Source organism: Stylophora pistillata, chromosome 1 (genome assembly GCF_964205215.1).
Source record: "Stylophora pistillata chromosome 1, jaStyPist1.2, whole genome shotgun sequence".
In the NCBI taxonomy this organism is placed as follows: Eukaryota; Metazoa; Cnidaria; class Anthozoa; order Scleractinia; family Pocilloporidae; genus Stylophora; species Stylophora pistillata.
This window is the reverse complement of record NC_142519.1, coordinates 44147174-44166786: the sequence shown is the minus strand read 5'-3', so window position 1 is coordinate 44166786 and position 19613 is coordinate 44147174. Positions and strand designations below refer to the sequence as shown.

The window sequence follows — 19613 nt, the reverse complement described above, 5'->3', positions numbered from 1 at the left end:
GAGACCCTTGCTTTCATTACCTCGTTGACGATGGACTTTCGGTTTCTAATTTTAAAACTGATTACGTAAACATTATTTACTATTCATATCGTTCAATGTAAAGACGATTTGTTTACTTGTTGCCTAGGTTCTCGTCTTTGTCGCGTCTCTCTCTCGGCCTCTAGCGACATAATGTAACTTTCGTATTCCGCCTTTAGGCGTCGCCACTCCCGCTCTGCAAAAAAAACAATACAGGGTGTTAATGTGTTGTCATCAAGTCGTTCTTTTTTAAGCCAACAGATTGATCGAAAACGAATGCATTAGCTATAAATATCTACGCTCTGAAAGACATACCTACACAGTAACAAGTTAGTATTGCATGTGTCGATTTAAACAAACAACCAACAAAGAAACAAACAAACAAAGAAAATCAATTCTGGGCCTTCAGTTTGTAAAATGTTTTTGGTCCAGATAATTCCTAATGGCAGCGAAGTTACGTAAGCTAGCTTGAAATTAAAGCCTAATCTATTTGTGGCGCAAGAGCTGGCTTGGTGGCCTAAATAGGAAAAAGAAATGTAGTCCTTATGATAATTTTCTTCCAGAAACTCTGTAGCGTACCTGTCTGTTCCTTGATAAATAATTGAATAAAGGAATTAAAGACCTCCTAAAATCCTAAAAGCCCCTTCTCAGAAATTGTTACGATCACTGAGGTAACTGACGTCATGGGTTGGTCACGTCTCGAGAGGATCACACAAAGTACCGACGGATTTACTTTCACAATGACCTTAGTAAAGTCACAGCCGAACGTGAGTCATGCAGAAGATAGCGAAAGTAGAGTGGAAATACTCCAGATAAAGTAGCTGGAGCGGAAGGATGGAGGACAGGCTCAGGCTCGCCTTATAGAGGCGAAAGAGGATGAATGAATGAATGAGAAAGTGGATAAAAGAATGAATCAATAAGTTTTACCACAGCTTACTAATCCATTCTCCGGTTTAAGCTGTAATGAGGCGTAAAGTATTTGCGAGTTAACACGACCCTCAGATCAACGCAATAAAGCAAACTTATTGGATTAAGACAGATAGGGAAAAATCCATTGGATTCTCCCAACCCACGCGTCTACATACAACTTGTTGGGATGGTAATGTTTCTTCAATGAATGGGATCAACAAATCACGCCGTTTCCGTGGTTACCATACTTTCCTGTTTCACACTCTCAACTTGTTGGTTACGATAACGATATGAATATAAAGATCTAAGAAAACGAAACAGACGGCCAAATGAGTTTATCGCTAAGGACCTTATTGGCCTTGTTGCAGAAAAATGACAACACCCGGTAATTCCGAATTTGTGTTCAGACTCCACATTCAATACCCCTAAAACGGGTAAGCTTAACAAAAGGTAAAGATGCATAACCAGTTTGAGGGACGCTCTCAGAAACACGGGAAAAATGAGAAACCATGATTTCTAAATGTAATACAAACAAGGCTGGCAGGTATTTGAAATTTCTTGTTTTGATCAAATGCAGTCTATTTGTTTTATAATTCATTATAACAAAGAAGCAAAATGTTCAGTTTATGGTGATGTCGTCTATGTGTCTGTCGTCCAATAAATCATTAGAATTAACCAATCAAAACGCGTGTATAATGCAGATCATCGTTATAATTTAAAGTGTCGACAGAAAATAGTTCTCCTTTCCTTCTCCCTGTTGAACTTTTGGCCACAAAGCTTATGAATGTACTTTTAATTTTTAGCTCTGGTATTCGGATAAGAACCGCTTTTAGGTATGTTTTGGTCAATGCGTGATACATCCGTAATCAGTCATTGATCCTTTTTTTCGCCCATTACTACTACATGTACTTTCCAGTCGCAGTGTGATCTTAAAATTATAGCGTGATTCGTCAACAATTGGCTCCTTGCTGATTCACTTTGCGAATAAACCGCCAAGTACCTGGGGTCAAATAACACAATTAGTGATTTGAATGGATTTTACTACAAGAAGTAGAGCGGCCCTCTGAGATGGAATCGTGGAGCACACAATACGATCGAAACAGACAGAAAGTACAACCTTTTTTGTCTTATACTGTCGAATATTTAAAAAACAAAGTGTAACGTGGTTAAGATTGATTTAGTTGCACAACATGAACGTGACCCCCTCCTATTCAAAAGCCAAAATCTACATGGTAGTTAACATTGGCGACTTTTGGCGGCTTTGTATGCCATCATACATGACAGAGTGCGACCAACGATTTGTACTGAGAGAAGAAAGAAAAACATTCACTCAGACGCCTTTTAAGTTACAAGTCACTGATTCGTAGCATGTCATACCTTTTGCCGCGTGCTCAAGCGTTGCTCGCCTCAAGGCCTCGCTCATGCTCACTTTAGAGCTTTTCCGACCAACATTTTCGGTCCTTAGCAGGCGAAACGGTGCGGAAAGAAACGTTTTACGTTGGGAAAAATCCATGGCGTTGTTTCTCTCTGAGATCCGATACTAAAGTGCAAGGAGTAATACCGTTCTTTGCAAATGCAAATAAATCACTCAAATCTGGAGACGACGCGTAGATCACCTAGGCTTATCTGAAGCCGGTAATAGTCTGCTGTCGAGCAATTCGCGTGTTAATAAATCCGACTCCAGCGAATTAACAAAATATCAAGAAATTCAAGCAGGAATTCCTGCTTTGATTTGATCATGTAATCATTTGCTCTCGAAGCGAACAATGAGCATGGGATGTAATTGTCATAGCACGAGCCCCAATGGCCAAGAATCTTAATTCCGATAAAAAGTTAAACCAGACGGCCTAGGACGGCATTTCCCAATTGGATCAGCATTTTCGTGAGTCATAGGATTATAAAAGGATAAGTAGATTCATCAGCTTACCGAGCACGTTCGAGGAACCACCATTCCAAATTGTGTCCTCTATGCACCACGGCAGCTTTCGGACATGAAACTACACGAGCAAGGTTCACGCGTAAAACCCAACACGAGGTGAGGTCTGTTTGAGTTCTTTGATGGCGGGTGTTTTGTGTTTTCTTTGTTGTCATGAATTTCAAGTGGATTTAGGAAGCTGTGATTTGCAAGCAGCCACACCAGCATGACAACTGTTTGTTCATCCGAAACACAACACGCAACGCTATGCTTTAAACTATAGACTTTTTTCCCACAAATCACTTGCAAACTCTTGTCGTAAAATAAAAGATAAAACTGGGGTATATCGAGGACCACTAAATGTTTATGCCTTGAAAGGTGATGAACAGAAGAAAGTTTTCATTGATGTCCTTTGAAGAGTTATCTCAAAAAATCAGTTACGGAATTCCTCCACAAAGCGCATACTATGATTCTTTCAAATTCGGAAAATAACTATTGTAGTATTGTATCAGCATTTCCTCTTTTCTAAAGAACACATTGCTATTATCCTTTGTGGTACGATTAAGTCTTGGCAGAGAGGATTGCATCTCTCAACCGAAGGAAGCAACATTTTCATCAACTTTTTCAACGCCCATCCGTTCGCTTTTTATCATTATCTCTACCGTGCATTTTCTTGTAAAGCTAAAACAAGCAAAATCCTTTCCGGATAAACTTAAGAAGGAATAAAAAAACCTCGTACTTTATTGAAGGAATTTTTTATGAGAAATTTGGAGAACGAGAGATTGACTCTATATTTAGATTATTTGTTCTATTCGATTCTCAAGACTTAAAACTCGATAAGAGAAAGCAGTGCTTTCGGGAACAGAAATTGGATAGGACAATGGAAAAAAAAGTAATAATAATGATTTATAAGTGGAGATTTTGTCAGTATTTCATGACTCGACAGCTTGGTCTGGGGAACTTGAAGTTTTTCAGATATTTGACTGGACTTGATTACAAAAGCTTAGGCAGGAGATGGCTAAAGGAACTTAAATCAATTGACACATTTTTAATCTAAAACTGTAGTTTCTTTTAGCAGAAGACTATGAATTTTACACGATAAAAATTTAACAAATCAATGCATCGCTTTCTATATGAAATGAGCAGGGACCATCGTGGAGACTTTAGAAGGATCACAAAATTGTCTTATCCGACCCCAAAATAGCTTGTATTAAATAAGATAGTTTGATTTAAATGCATCAGTCGTCGTGTCACTGAATAACTTGGCATGAATGTTTTTGCGTTTTCATCCTTTAATCCACGCCTGCATTCTAAGCCGACTAAGAATTTCAGACATTTTGATAAATCTTTGTAACAATTGTTACTCACTGATTTATTATATTCGTGTGAGATCTAAGAATGGTGACGTTGGAGAATACTGACACCAGCTGAACTTTCTAAGAGATGAAGGCAAGTGCAAAACTGACGACAAGGCCAAAAATGTTCGACCCAACATCACCAAAGGAATTTGAAGTATCCGTTATTGTACGAGACATTAGCAATAGATAACAAAATCTAGTTAGATCAAGGCATGCTGAACATTTGCAGAGGCTCATTATCACGCGCCACTGACATTTGGTCTGGAAACCTTCAAGCTATCTATCATGAAAGAATGAGCAATACTGTTCTATAACGTTTTAGTACCAAAGATCAATTGAAAAAAGAAAAACGCTTTAAGCATGAAAATGGCTCAAAGTTAAAATAAGTAACAGTGCAAGTTTCTGTGCACAGATGTTATTTGGTGCGGATGTAACATATGTCTCTTGCATATCAATTTTAAAATCCAGGCAAGTAGTATGAAACTGGAATACCAAAAGTACCCAATTGGCAGCATTAATCGCTCATATTTTGCCATTTATTGCGTAAAACGCCATTGATTCGATGAGCATTAGTAACAACACATGAATCTCTCTCCCCGTCATATACTACTTCCTTGTCACGCAATAGCAAACCAACCTTTTTGTACTACACGCGAACCAAAGGTCACTGTCAAGCGACCAAGATAACCGAATCAATTTTTCAATAACACCGATTAAAGTAAAAATAGTTTGTTGATCGATTTGCTCTTGCAAAATTGTTTTCAAAATAAAGGCCAGAATTATTTTCATTTGTTCTAATTTCCGATTCTTGGCGTCGTCTCGGAAATTTGACTTGATTCATTCGAAAAAACGAAAAGTTGCCCAAAATGTTTAATAATTCCAAACTAGCCGGTCAAAATTCCAAAATAGTCGAAATATTTCATCCATGCACGATAACTTTCTCGAAATTTATGAAAAGAAAATCATAGTATCAGTTTGCGAGAGGGCAGGCTAGCAAAAAAGTAAAAAAAAATGAAACGTTATACTTGCTTCAAACCTTACTAGTTACTTGTTGTTAGAGAACTGATCGGTAAAGGAACGACGCCACCGTTTGTGCGTCTTGAAAACTTGAGCTTACAATTCAGTTCAGGTTATTCACCATCTGCTAGTCGTTTTAATCTTCACTATCTACGCTTGATTTACCTTTAAGATATTTTCATACCTTGACCAACTACTATATATGTCATATTAAAAAAATTAATCAAATGAAATTTCTGCGAGTTCTCTCCGTTGCAAAACGCCACCGAATAACGTGGCACATCTTCAAAATCTTACTTCAAAAGAGTATCGGCGCCGGTAATAACAATTGATCTGCGGTTCCCAAAATATGTAGACGTGATGTCATGTAAAATTTTCAAAAAACCACCGACAATAAATAAGATATCGGTAAGTAAGACAAATGGTGTATTTAAAGCAAACTGCCCTTGAAAAAGGCAGTATTTGCCTATGACTTGTGTTGGCCCTGAAATGGATTGCTATTCACTGGTTTTGAACTAAAAATGAACCACGAATTAACGATAATTACTCAAGAAATGATGCGCTGCTAATTGTAGCCGAAATCAGTCCACAGGATATTGAAAAACACTTTGTAGAAGATATCATTTTGCATAACAAAGCAGGACCTTAATTGGCAACAATAAAAGAGACTTAAACCTACTTACCATGTTTCAAAGGCAACAGAGCATTCAAAACAGTATTTAAATTTGTACCGAAAATTGTTTACCCCCGACAACAACAAAAGAAAGCTATTTTTAACCATTAATTTAAACTGGTTTAGTAAATTATACTTTCATAAAACAGGGATCACTGGAAACGTGGTTGAAGAGTGGAGTATCAGGGCTTTCATCTGGAAAGAACATGCATGCTGTTCGCAACAGCATCACGCAATTACAAAAAATCAAACCGGCGTAAGTTTAGCGCATTTAGCGAACTGCCTTGTTTATTTTAAACAGCATTGCACACAAAAACCCACTGCGTGGCTTATGAACAGTTGTTTGCATTAAAAAAAAAAAAACAAAAAAAAAAACAAGCAAAAAAAAAAATATTAAGCTCCATTTTCATTATGTTGTTCTTTCTGTTTTGTCTCTGTCTTGCTGCTCAGGCTGTTGTAATAAGAGATGTCTATGATGTAAATATACGAGAGCCAGCGAGCGACCTCTTGCCTTCTCTCGTCGCCGCTAACTCGCGCCAAAACCGCAATAAACTTAAACTAGATCAGCACCTGAAGCACGGTAAAGCTCCTTCAGCTTTACCTACTCGTGTTTTCATAACAAAGGAAAGAATGGTTGAAGTATTCTATCGTTAAAGTACCCCAAGCGTTGAATTTAGGGTTTTGGAACCAGCAATCTGGGTAACCGAGTCTCGTGTTATTGCGAGTATGTCCCTTACCTTTGCTTTCCAATGTTTCGCTGAGTTGCTTGGCCATTTTTTCGTAGTCAATCTGCAACGGCAACCAAAATCATCTTTGTATCAGTCACACAATATAAGATATAAAGATTGTTGATGTGGTGTTGTGGCAAGGAGTGAGAGCCTGGAGTGCAGAGGCGACGAAACAATACCATATGTTCTTACGAATAATACAAGCCACTTGTTTTACATGTCTAGCTGTCAAGAATATTTGCAATTCGACTCTTCGTTTGCCTTGTTTGATAAACAGAGAATGTTAACTAATGACTGTAGACGAAATAGCTCAGAAGTTTGGTTAAATTTACAGAGGAACATCTTACTCATGGCAGATTTCAACAAAAATCTAGCAAGGATCTTTCTACCCTAGGTGAAATCTCCGACATTTTTCGTCCTTCCGCTTAGCGACGTAGAAACAGCGATTTGACTTGATGAAAACACATTCCAGCTGACTTTCGATCGTGCTGAAAGCGCGAGAATCCAAAACAAACCGGGTGAAAGACGGGCAACACACGCTCAATCAGCAAATGAATAAATTTTAGCCAGGTGATGATAAAACAATATAGCTGCCAACAACGGGATAGATCGCATAATTTGGTAAATATCAAACATATTTTCTCTTGTCTTACAAACCAATGTGTTTGTTGCTTAAACAACAGCTTGTGCCTTCTTCCAAATGAGCTTAGATTTATGATTACACTTTTTTCTTAATTTTATGACTATCTGAAAGCTAGGAAAATGACCCAAGGCAAATTTCAAGGCTGTTGACTTTTTAATCCTGACTTCACTGTTAATTTCATAAACAATACATCGCAAAGTGTTTTATTAATAGCTTAGATATAAAGAGCCGACTCCCCATTCACGCAGAAATACCTAATATAGTCAGTTTAAAGTCGTGATATCCACGGGAACCGTTTAGATGGCCGAGCTACATCCGATTGACTGGAAGTCAATCAGACTCACATGTTAGTGATTAGCATAACTATTTTAAACTAACCTCCACGCTCAATTATTGGACTTGAATAACTGCAATTTAATTTCTAACATTTTTTCATTGTGAAGTAGCCTGATAAGATTATGTTAGTATTTAAGTTAGAGGGTAGATCTGTTGCAGTAACGGGGAGTGATTCATTTCAAATTATTCCAAGAAGGCTCTAAATTTAACTGATCGTCTGATTTTATATATAAGAAGTTGTAATTATTTTTTTTTCTTACATATCATTGCTCCAAAACTTTAGATAGTGGTTCTTGATTTTCATAAAGTAAATCTATCTTGTATTTTAACGTTATTATCAACAAAATAATAATGATAATAATAATAATAACAATAATAATAATAATAATAATAATAATAATAATAATAACAAATACGTTGATTGAAGCTCCCCCCATAAGGGGCTTTTCAGCCAAGATGTATAATAAAATAAATTCAATTAGATGAAATAAAATGAATTAAGTCAACATGAAATAAAATGACAGAAACATGAAATAGGGAAAAAAGAAAATCGTTAAAAGGAAAGACTGAAATCATGTTTAAGGTTTTAAACACTAGATGACGTAAATATAGAAATAAAACTTCATTTAACCAGTCTGCGTTCGTCTTAAATCCAAGTAAACTCATCGTTTAGTCAAGTTAGAAAGCGGAAAAATTCAGGTGAAGGGTAAAACCTCTAAAAATTAATGCAGATGATTGTATTACGTAACGCCTAAAAATGACAAATTAGTTTCCCACGTTCAGTGTAGACACTCAGGTGATGTGGGCGATATGAAGGTTGTTATGTAACTTGCAAAAATTGCCGAAGACTAAACTCATCGATAAATATTGATTTTCATGAAGTTATTATCAAGATTTGAACAAAAGGTGAAATAAAAAATGAAAACCAAAACAAAGTAAATACTTAAAGATACGTGTGTTTCGGATGATAAACATTATTATTGACATGGAAAACCACGTAGATAGCCTCTGGCATTCCTTTGCTATCGTGGGTTAAATCTCTTCGAAAACAAAATTGAAAAGGATGGTATTTGCTTTAACCATGCATTATTGATCAATGTGTGAGGTTTTTGTCGTACAACGTACCAACTGTAACTTACGATTCAGCTCGATCCTTCCAATCAGAGCAAAGTTCTTAGTTTACTCGGCGAGAAAAAGAATATCCTATGCAAAAAAAAAAAAAAAAAAAAAAAAAAAAAAAAAAAATCGACCGAAGCAACATGATATAACATCTTATCAACTGTCTTCCCTGCGGGTAGAAATACAATGCACACTTCTCGTCGCCGCTTTTAAGATCTGCTTGAGCGTGAAGCTTAAAGCCACCACAAGAATGCAAAAAAAAAAAAAGATAAATTACCAAATTTCTCTGAAGCCATATGGTAGCTTCTTGTTACTTGGTTACGACAGGTACCCAGCTCCCGATTGCAGTTTGAGCTGTTGATATCACTAGTATTTGCTTAAATCGTCTCAGCGAGTCTGTAGTTGAGACAATGACAATCCAAGTGTGCTTAGTATGGCTGAAAAAGGCTATTTCTGTATCTGTGCACAGTTAGTAGATCTGTGTGGTGACATAACGTACGATCAACCTTTTCTCGTTCAAATATCTTTAAGCAAATATTATCTGATATTCGATCCCGGATGTTCACGACACTTTCAAATTTGACATAAAAGGATAAACCAAAATGATAAGCTATTTATCTGACAGATTTGTATGACAAAAAAACTTCTCTCAATGGTGACAAATGATCAAATACTTGTATAGTAAAACTGTGCTGACAGATCTGTATGAAGTTTGAAGGATGGCAATTGTGCGACTAACGTAAACTGGTCTTAAGTGAGAGCATGATTGAAAGCTAATAATAATATCCAACTTTGTTGCCTGAATAAACATTGAAAATTAGTCTTGGCTGCGAGCAAAATTAAGTCTGATCAGCACGATGGATTGTTTAATATCCTTGGAGATTTTCTCTTTGGAGTAGTTCATTCGTTTTCGTTTCGCGAATTCTCTCTACTCCCTCCTTCCTGGCTCCTTTTTAGAGAATTGTTATGCATAACCAAAACTGGACCTAAACCTATTTTTGTTTGGGAAACTCTTTCACATTCGACACATTTTCTATGAAGTCCCGTTAAGCACCTTAATTCTTTTTTTCTCCTACGCTTCAATCGCTTTGGTTGTTTTCTTATATCATATTGGTTCCTTTTCTGAGTGAGATTAGAATTGAGGATTTCAATCTATAGGCCACTAACAATTCATATTTGTATATATTTTCTTCTAACAGGATGACTGAAGAACAAACCCCTTTGTTTTGGCATTGGCCACTTCTCTCAATGTGCTTGGGTCTGAGATGTGCTAGTGACGTGTCCGATCCAACGACACTTGCACAACAATATACGGTAACTAAGGTATTTCAACTCATTCTAGTTCGCATTGTTTTCAGAGGAATTTTTGTAAAGCATTTCCTCTCTCCAAGTGGCTTTTTCTTTGTTTTTCTGTTGTGATTATTTTTTTTAGTCTTAGCTCACGGGGTACCGATTAGCACTGAGAGGTCGGCCTTAAAGCCTAAAAGCCTAGAGAGTCGCTTCTCCGTAGAAGTCGAGGAATGAGGATAGGCCAAAAAACCTCAAGAGAACCCTTATCAGTATCTCGATTGTTTATTCAAGTTACAGACCGATCTTGCAACTCACCTCGACATTGACTTGTGCAACGTTACGAACTTTCATCGCTCGAAGGCCAAATTTTAGACTGCACAGTGTCTCGTTGACATCACGAAAAGAAGGAGAAACACAAACCTACAAAGTAGAATAGGATCGGATTCAGGCTTCGAACATTTTCAGAAGGAGGACAAAAACTGAACTCAAGTAAATTGCGCTTATCTCGCTGATATGAGTTCAGAACACCTAAATTCAGTTCTGAGGTAAATAACAAAGTTACACTGTCAGCATGTAATGAAATGTGTAACAAACACGATTATATACTATAGCTTGGTTATATACTATAACTTGGTTATGTACTATAACGTGGTTATGTACTATAACTTGGTTATGTACTATAACTTGGTTATGTACTTTAACTTGGTTATGTACTATAACTTGGTTATGTACTATAACTTGGTTAAAAAATTGAGCAAACCAGTCTTGTGAGCCGGGGACTGAGGATGTACTTACAATTAAACTGGTTTTGGAGTTTCCATCTAAGCCGTCCTGTAGCAGCCTTGTTAGTGTTGAGTTCCTGTATGGAATATGACGCTTGGTGCCTTCAGCTAAAGCTTGAATCACATTCCTGAAACAATCGATACTTCACCTTGAAAATGGAATATATTTGTACTTCCTGACTTCATATCCTGTCATAAATTATTCCAGATCACGTTGAGCTAATCAAGAATGGAAGCAATATAGTGTAATGTGTAGGAGATGGTACAACTCTCTATTTCAAAGGCTTTTCTTCTCTTCTGGCATAAACATTGTCCCCAGAATCGTCACTCATCTCGTCGACGCGTTCAGGTGAACACTGAAAGTGTTCCTCCCATAGCCAAGAAACAAAATAACCAGTTGTGTTTGTTATTACGTGTGAGTAGTAGATAAGGATTGTTTGGGTTTATAGTGTAGAGACAAAGCGCCCGGGAGGAACACTTAGTTGGGCTCCGATTCATACAATATAAGAACTTCTATCAAGAAGCGGATGTTTCGTTCTGCATCATCGAATATTTTTAATTTTTTTTCCAGTATTCACGCCACACACTTAAGGAAAATTTACCAACGCGATCAATGAGTTATGTCCAAAGAAGATTATGTGATAGAACATTGACACTTTCCCAGCATAAAGTACAGCACGTGTAACTGAAATACGAACTTGAATGAATAATTCGCCCCAGTCAAAAACTCTTAATTTGTGGTCAGAGATAATATAATAATATGAGAATTGATCATTGACGTGAGCTAGAAATATTGGCCATAAGAAGATACAATATAGCAACTGTGTACTTAAATATCCTCCATAATTTCTCTCTTTTTTTTTCTGTTTACGTAGATCCCTGATAGAAGAATAAAAACAAGGTCACCCCAGGTTAAAATTGAGCAAGCAAGGGAGCTTAAAATAAATTAGCAAAACAATCGCAAACACGTCGTATTGGTTCAAAAATTGGTGAATTATTGGTGAGGCGTAGCAGCGTCTTACTAACTTACCCCAGCTCCAGAAGAGAGGAATTGATACTCTGTGCTTCTTGGAGTCGTTCTCCTTCAGCCTTGGTCTTCTTCACCCTCTCACTTCCTGCTAGATCGCAGCTGCGAATGGAAATATTGTGAAACAAAATCGTTGGACATAAGAAAACGGGGATAACCTCACATAATGCTTACAATAAACAGGTCTCCGCCACGATATCTTGAGCAATTTCAGAATTTAGAAAACTTTTCAAAACTATATAAAAACTTGAAATAATGATTCACTGAGAAAGATTAGCATCACACAAATAAGCATATACCTGAAATAACATAGGATTGTTGAGGATGGGAAAGATAGACTCGGATTGTTGTTGGCGCAAAACTTAAAAAAATCGACGCTTAAGTTGTCAGGATGCACAAATCATGACAATCGTAATCCCTTTCAATATATCCTTTGACTTTTTACGCAATTGTAAACTTTTCTATCACGAGGATTTTCGTTGTGAAACTGTGTCGGGCCTGATCGGTAAAATGTCTTCTTACGTTAAAACACTTGCATGAACTTTATATGCTTGTACGCTTTCATGTTGCCGGAATTCTACTGAACCGGAATTGCAGAAATCAGAACAAAATATCAAGGCGAAGATATTGACGTTACTAAATGTGGGTGCGCCCAGAATAATTCAAACGCAGTTGAAAAAATATCAGATCCTTAATCTATCGCTCAAGCTTCCATACGCCAAAGATAAATTAGCATTGGCGTCAAATAGAAAGAAGGTAAAGGATGAAATTCGAAGCCATACAAACTGTCGTGTTTACTGACCTCTCGTATCCTTGTCTGCAATTGTTTGCCTAGGTTTAATCTTTCAGGGGATAGAACTTGAAACCGAAAGTGAGTAGCAGAAAGGACATAAAAGAACTTTGATTTGAATAGCTATTCGCAAAGCGCAAGTTGCTCATACCTATTTTTTTTTAGTATCAAGATCATTTATGAATTATACTCAATTTGAATTCCATGTTTGAGGAAAAGCAGTATTGTGGCCAACAAACACCGTTTTTCCGCCAATCAGCAAATAGGGCAAGTCCTTTTTCTGCCTTATTCCTCAATCTAGTAGACATTTTTTTATGACAAAAAGAAATGGTTTCTTTAAATGATTTTCTGCTGCATGTATAATACATCATCGGAGAACAAAGATACCCAGTCTTCGAAAACTTGAACCACTAAATCATTTATCTGCTCCGAGTAATAATACTGAAGAAAAACGAAAAATTTTATAAACGACATATTGCCTCGTATGTGGTTTCCTACGACGGCAACCTAAACCAAAACCGGTCGTTAACAAGGCCGCAGCAGAAGGTGAAATATTGTGATAACTTGTGATAGTGCGCCACAACGATCAAACCATTTCCGTAAAGCGTGATTCGTGCTTTGCACTCGTCCGTAAAATTGCTGCAATGCACTGAGTTAGGCGTAGCGTGAGATGAGCGCAAAAATTCAAACACCGGCAAAACCTGGTGCCAACTACACTCACCACGATTACTTTAAACGGACCAAAGAGCAAACGTCAAGCGAACAGGAACAATCAGCGCAAACGAAGCAGAAATGAATGAAAAAAATGAGAAAGAGGAAGAAGAAGGGAAAGAAAGGAAAAGAACAGTAACGGGATACTTACACGTAAAGTTTTCCTCTGACCGCGGCTAAACCATAAGTTTGAGATGAAATTTTCGAAAGCATTTCTTCATCCTCCTATGTGAAAAAACAAAACAAAACAAAACAAAAAAGGAACAAAAAAGAAATAAACAGCACTTAATCAATATGCAATCACTTTATACTGACCGATAATTAAACTAAGATTACATGCATGTGTTATGTTGTCGACTTTAGGAGAATCTGTACCTAAAAGTTTGCTTATGATTACCATGGCCATTAAAAGTCAGTTTCGAAGTCCATTACAGTGAATGGTGGTCGCGTTCATTGATCTTGTACGATTTATGTAAGTCTAAAATTCTTTAGAATGTAAAAGAGAGTAGATCATTTTTACAACAGAGAAAAAAAAGGGAACATTTACCATTGGTAAACCACGTTTATTCAGAACTGGACAGAAAAAATTTATTAAAAAAAGACTTACATCGAAGTGATCAGAAGAACCTAAGCCTTCCACAGAGCCGCTTTCACTTGAATACTCTGTGTCTGAGGTTCCTGATATATAATAAGACTCGTAACTACTAAAGGAGTCTGTTATTCCTGCAATAAAGAGAAAACAAGAGTGATTTCAAGGCTGCAAACTTGCGAGATATCAACTGGAGAAAATACTAATGGCGATGCATTTTTTTCCTTTGGAATTTCAAGGCAATGATGAAGGAATCAATTAAACCAAAAAGGGAAGGGACAAAAGATTGAAAATCAAACCGATGACTGAACTAATAAGCTACAAAGGTCAAGTACAACGTTATTTCCTAAAACAATTATCACCTCCATAGCGACGTGGAACACTTAGCCTTTCGATTTTAAGTAGACAAACGGCATGAGATCTGCAAGAAAAAAAAAACGAAAGGGGATTAAAATACGTAAGAAAGCTCATCGCGTTTATGATGCTATGTGGTAGCAAGCGGGTGCAATTGACGTACACTTAATTGTTTTTTTTTAGTCAGATAGTCAATTGATCGGTGGGTCGATCAATCAGTCAGTGAGCCATCTTAAAATGGAATTAATTTTTTTTAGCCTTTCACAAACCTGCTGGAGTGTCGATTCATTTTAGTCTCGGCAATGGCAAGTTTCTTTTTGCCAGACTTCAACAATTTACAAATCTCCTCTGGACTCTTGACAAAGTATTCAGATAAGTTATCCACGTAAACTCCTACGACAAATAGAAGAATCAGAATGAACACATAACCAATCCAAGGTTCTAGCCTATTATGCACATTGCCACTTTAGATGAGAGCTTCTTGACGTCAAATCTAGTCGGGGAAGCTCTCTCTGCCTAGTGTTCCTTGTTATTATGACACTCCCCCCTCCCAGACATTGTGAAATGCTTTCAGCTTACAGTTTACTTTATGATAGTTTCTTTACCTTTTTTAGGATGTTCTCTCAAGTAAACTTCCGTCCCGGATTTTTCAGAGCCTAGCAAATCGTAAACTCGTGCCTGGTATATCTGCAAGTAGGAACATGTCACCTAGAAAACAAAACAAAAACAAAAAAGGTTGCAGAAGGCAATGGCTATAACATTTGCAAATGGTGGGAGTGTAGCACACTCGTGTAGATTGGAAACAGTTTCAGTATATCTCTTTGTTAGCTCTTGCGCTCCACTCTCGTTATTTTCATTGATCGGTTTGCATGTTTTTAAGTGGCAGAATACTGATATTAGACTAAGTTTCTTCCATTTGGAGGATACTTTTTCAAGAAAAGTGCACTTCAGTCAAGCAGGGTCAAGCGCAAAAACTGTGAATGTTCTACAAAAAGGGAGGCATGTTGAATTTTCCTGTTCATTGAGGAGTGCATCCTTTACTGTGATGTATTGAATTGGATTTGCGGTTTTTATAATAATTAAACACTTAAATGGATGATTGATCAATCACTGAATCAGTAATTGAGTGAATCAATCAATCAATCGATCGATCAGTCAGTTAGTCAACAAATTAGATGAATGAAGGGCTGTTCATCTCCTCCAAATTATTGAAGATAACTGGTAGGTCTTGGGAAGTAATTCATATGAACTTATTTTTAGAGGAACCGTAAAAAACTACCTTCAATAACAACAAGCACAAAAATCATTCTATTATGTGACTTTTTAGGCTTACCGCGTATGAATGTGCAACGTCTTTATCGATCAGAGCGAACATATGCGATACGACACTGGTTGTTAATCCGTCTGTAGCCATTAGGGTGTGTGTTTTACCTGTAAGTGTAAAATTGTACATAGCAAAAGGTTATCGATCTCTCTTGATGAAAGACGAATCAAAGATAAACTGTTTCTTTGCGTTTTCATATAGTTTCCTTGAGACTGTTCCAACATTGCTACTTATATCACGCTGTTCTTTATGGAAGCTCCCAAAAAAATTTTGCATATCCGTGGTCACACAGAAACGGCGGGGCCTGGGGGTTGGAAGTTACTTCTGTGTTGGCTCACAGTCTCTCCCACTTTCTACAAGCAATAAAGTTCATCAGTTCTCAAATTGAGTGTTACCGTAATTTTCACCATCCTTTAAAACTGCAGCTCAGATAATTTGCTTCGCGGTTTGCACAGTCACGCTTTCCAACCTCATGCAACTAGAAGACTCAAGACGCTTCGCAATTTAAAGCTCTGGGAAGGTAGAATTTTCTTTAAGTACCTGCTCCAGTTTGTCCGTATGCCATCAAAATCCCATTTAGGCCGGTCATGGAGGCTTCCACCAAGGGCTTACCAACAACCTGATACACCTTGAAGGACATCGGAACACGTATTGAGCACCCAGCTAAATTTTTAGTCACAAACATAACCTAAACTTGTGGTTGCACTTAGTTATGCTTGATGGTGTGTTGTGCATCAAAGAAAACATAACAATGTTGCAAGATTCAAGTAGTTGTTTGACAGACATAGAAAACGATAAAGGGCGTGATATTGTGAGTGAAAGGACTACAGAATGTTATTTCAAGCCACTTCGAACATATACCTCATCGTTTTCGGCATCTGGTGGTAATACTTGGTCAAATTGAAAGATTTTCTCTCTCTTACCATCCATCACATGAACCTATTTGATAAAATAAACTAGATTTGATAAAAATCGCAAAGAAAGAGTACGCTGGCAAAAATTTGAGGTCTCGTAAGGATACACTATTTCTTCTGGATTATTCAGGGATTGGTGTGAATTCGGTGAAATGAGGTGGTTCTAAGCTAAGTCAATATTCTATGTAAAAAGCTGCCACTATCATAGCTAACTCAGTCACTGATTTGGGTTAGAGAACGTTTGTGGCGAATGGGAATCAGTCGCTGTAAATTTGAAATGGGTGAGAATTAAAGGACAGTATTACAGCAGCCGAGCTCTGTGTGCTATTCGGTACTCACCCGTAGCCTTTTATTGTATTTGCAGTTTCGTTTGATTATTATTTTTTTTATTATATACACCTGAGTCAGGTTATCATTTTCCGCGCTAACTGCTCCTTTTCCATCCAAGCTTCTGACGTCACTCTCAACCAGAGGACGAATCCTGACATAAACTTGAACCCTGCCTGTTCCTTCTTCTTCAAATACGTCTGAACCTTAATAAAAATATTCAAACATTTATTTCTACGACACACTTTCTACTCAGTGTTTACACATTTTCTTTAAACACCACTGCCAGTGAGAGTCTTGGGTTTAAGCCTTTTAGCCCGAGGAGTGACAAGTATGTAATTTTTCCTTTAATGAGTATCGCACTTGAATGATACATTGAAGTCATAAGAATTAGGAAATGATCGCGAACTAAACAAGCTATTGATTATTAAGCAAATTCTCCTTGTCAGTACCATGAAAAATGTATAGAGAACAGTATGGAGAATATGCATAGTGATGTGAGGGTGTCAAGGGTTAGTGACGTCATTGCTGAAGAGGTTAAGTTGCTCTGCATTGGGATTTCCGTTTTGGGTAAGCATAAAAATAGAGTACTTAAACTGGAATTTTAATTCAAAAGATAATTGGAGCTTAAAACTGGCGTTATCTTTGCTATCAGGTTCGATAATCATTTCAAGTTTTAACTTAAGTCTTACAAGTAAAAGACTTTGAAAGACAAGGCCACCCACATCCTGAATGACCCTTGCGGTCTAACTTTATGAGCATAAGACATTCACAAGGATCCCACAACTCATTGATCACAAAACACGGTAACATTAGATCTCTTTCTCTCTGAGAAAAAAAAAAAACGTCTGCTAAGTCTGGATGGTTAGTAACTTTGCCTAGAGCTCTTGATGGTAAATTGTACACCAATCATACTAGAGCCCTTCAGACTCATATTCGATATTTAAGGTTTGGCAATTTTTAGCCCTCCTGGTTTCAGCTTGTCTTTCCTCTAATTCCTTTTTTTTGTTTTACAGCAATCATCTCGTAGTCGCCTGTTAAATTACCAATTACGTAACAGGTCCATCGAACATAAATAAGGCCAAGGGCATGAAAATTTTAAGAATGTCTCGCGCGCTGACAGATACAGTTTACAGGACGAAAGGTGGAAACCTCCAGAATTTTAAACTAATTATCTAATTAACTTTTATGCTTGCTTTCATTTGGTCAAACAGAAAATCTCATTAAGTTTAAAAATAAAAATAAGTGGTTGTCCGCTGAAAGGAAGAAAATATGGGCACACGTACACCTTAAAAGTTTTTCTTTTGTTTATTTAATTGTTTATTTGTTTGTTTGTTTGTATTCTGTATTGCAGGATGCTTTCACCCACAAAAAAATCTTCCAAAACCAAAGTAGAAGCAGGATGATTAAGAAATGAAAAGATTTACAAGGATTTTAAATCCCGAACCTGATCACTGCAAAGTTAAGGTTGCACGAAACTTGACCTTATAAGGAAGTCCTGTTAAAAAAGGAAATGACTGGGGGACTTTTACTTTTTACAACGGCGAAATGCTTATTTCAATAAATTGTCGGTATTCATGAAGATTAGATAGCAGCTCAGATTGGGAGACACTATCAATCTGATAAACCTCTTAATCACTCACTGTGTAAACAAAACTCGCCTGAAATTTTACATCTGCTTATCATGGCTACTAAAACTGACTTCTGTTGTTAAAAAACAAGCCGTAATTGTTCCTTTACCGTCTCCAGTGGTGATATATGTAGGAAATACAATGATTCTTTTAACGTGAAAAACGATGATTGATGTTTTGAGACATTTTTGAGAGAATTCTTATTCACAGAAGTACTTGCATGTCCAAAGCGCCGATACGTATTCCAATGGTACATAATTTTAAAAGGCAATCCTCTTGTTAAGATAAAGTTACTAAGTATTTTGAACACCTTTTCCCTTCAAATGCTGCGCTTTCAATACAGAAAGTAAAGGAACAGAAGAAAAGATTGCCTAAAATGCTAGTTTACAATGTGTCAAAGCCTTTCGAAAGTGTTACATATCTCCTGTTTAATTCAATACCCGATTTCAAACTGGGAGAGGAATGTTAGGGCTTCGTGGAACAGAAACCCTATAGTAGAAGCCGTAGTCCGCAAGTAAATATGCGATAAAATTTTTGTATTTAAAAGGGATTAAATTTAAAGAAAAAGTTTTAAGCTTTCTATTTACTGCTATTGTACAATTTCACTTTTGTCGCTTAACTATTATATACATAATAATTCGACTTGCAGACAATGATTATCCCAAATTAAAAAAACCAATCGTTTCACCGAAATGGTCTCAAGAAAAACATCAAAGCTTTAAAATAAACAAACCCACCTCGAGAATTCTGCCGTCTCATCTTCTTTAAGAGCTTTATAATTCAGTTAATTCCTACTATTCTGTCGTTATGTATCATTACCCATTTCTGCCGCGAACACAACAGTCTGCAGGAATTCCCTTCCAGCTTCTAGGAAATATTTCTACTGTACGACAGTCATGTGAACTCAGAAACGTAAGAGGGTTGTAACGAAATACCGGGGATGAGTGAATGGTGACACCAAGATCAGTGATTTTTGATTCGGCGGAGGAAATAAAATACCATTGGCTAATAATCGTATGTTATCTTGGTTTGCATGTCACTGATACGACTCCATATTTCAGTGCTAAGGAGAAGTGTGCAGACAGGTTTTGATTTTCTGTCAGATGACAACTGGCCACAAGGGGAACCAAAACCGAATCATTTTATCTATCCATTTTT

General features: G+C 37.0%; 1 protein-coding gene and 1 long non-coding RNA gene across 15 annotated transcripts in view; one reads left to right on the top strand and one right to left on the bottom strand.

Annotated features, from left to right (window-relative positions):
- The window catches only part of LOC111325156 (uncharacterized), a 32122-nt gene extending 12772 nt beyond the window's left edge, over window positions 1-19350 (bottom strand). For 2 of the 3 annotated variants that reach the window (XM_022928894.2, XM_022928895.2), the window contains exons 1-15: window positions 19193-19350; window positions 16897-17030; window positions 16445-16522; window positions 16124-16211; window positions 15593-15690; window positions 14865-14967; window positions 14529-14652; window positions 14268-14326; window positions 13924-14039; window positions 13468-13541; window positions 11819-11917; window positions 10802-10916; window positions 10322-10426; window positions 6628-6679; window positions 117-214 (exon numbers count right to left, since the gene is read on the bottom strand). In XM_022928894.2, the coding sequence (XP_022784629.2) occupies window positions 117-214; window positions 6628-6679; window positions 10322-10426; window positions 10802-10916; window positions 11819-11917; window positions 13468-13541; window positions 13924-14039; window positions 14268-14326; window positions 14529-14652; window positions 14865-14967; window positions 15593-15690; window positions 16124-16211; window positions 16445-16522; window positions 16897-17030; window positions 19193-19214 (1365 nt within the window). In that variant the 5' untranslated portion in view covers window positions 19215-19350. Of the gene's footprint in view, window positions 1-116; window positions 215-2304; window positions 2621-6627; window positions 6680-10321; window positions 10427-10801; window positions 10917-11818; window positions 11918-13467; window positions 13542-13923; window positions 14040-14267; window positions 14327-14528; window positions 14653-14864; window positions 14968-15592; window positions 15691-16123; window positions 16212-16444; window positions 16523-16896; window positions 17031-19192 lie in introns of those variants that run through there. The other variant, XM_022928897.2, reaches the window with a different exon arrangement.
- Window positions 210-19200, top strand: LOC148742703 (uncharacterized). 12 transcript variants are annotated; one of them, XR_016000720.1, is made up of 4 exons: window positions 2768-2962; window positions 9916-10030; window positions 10149-10551; window positions 18179-19200. It is a non-coding gene; the product is annotated as an uncharacterized LOC148742703 (long non-coding RNA). The 12 variants fall into 12 exon arrangements; XR_016000717.1 differs by having other exon boundaries at window positions 9916-10039; XR_016000715.1 differs by lacking the exons at window positions 10149-10551; window positions 18179-19200 and adding exons at window positions 14145-14231; window positions 14874-17041.
- Window positions 19351-19613: the final 263 nt, after the last annotated feature.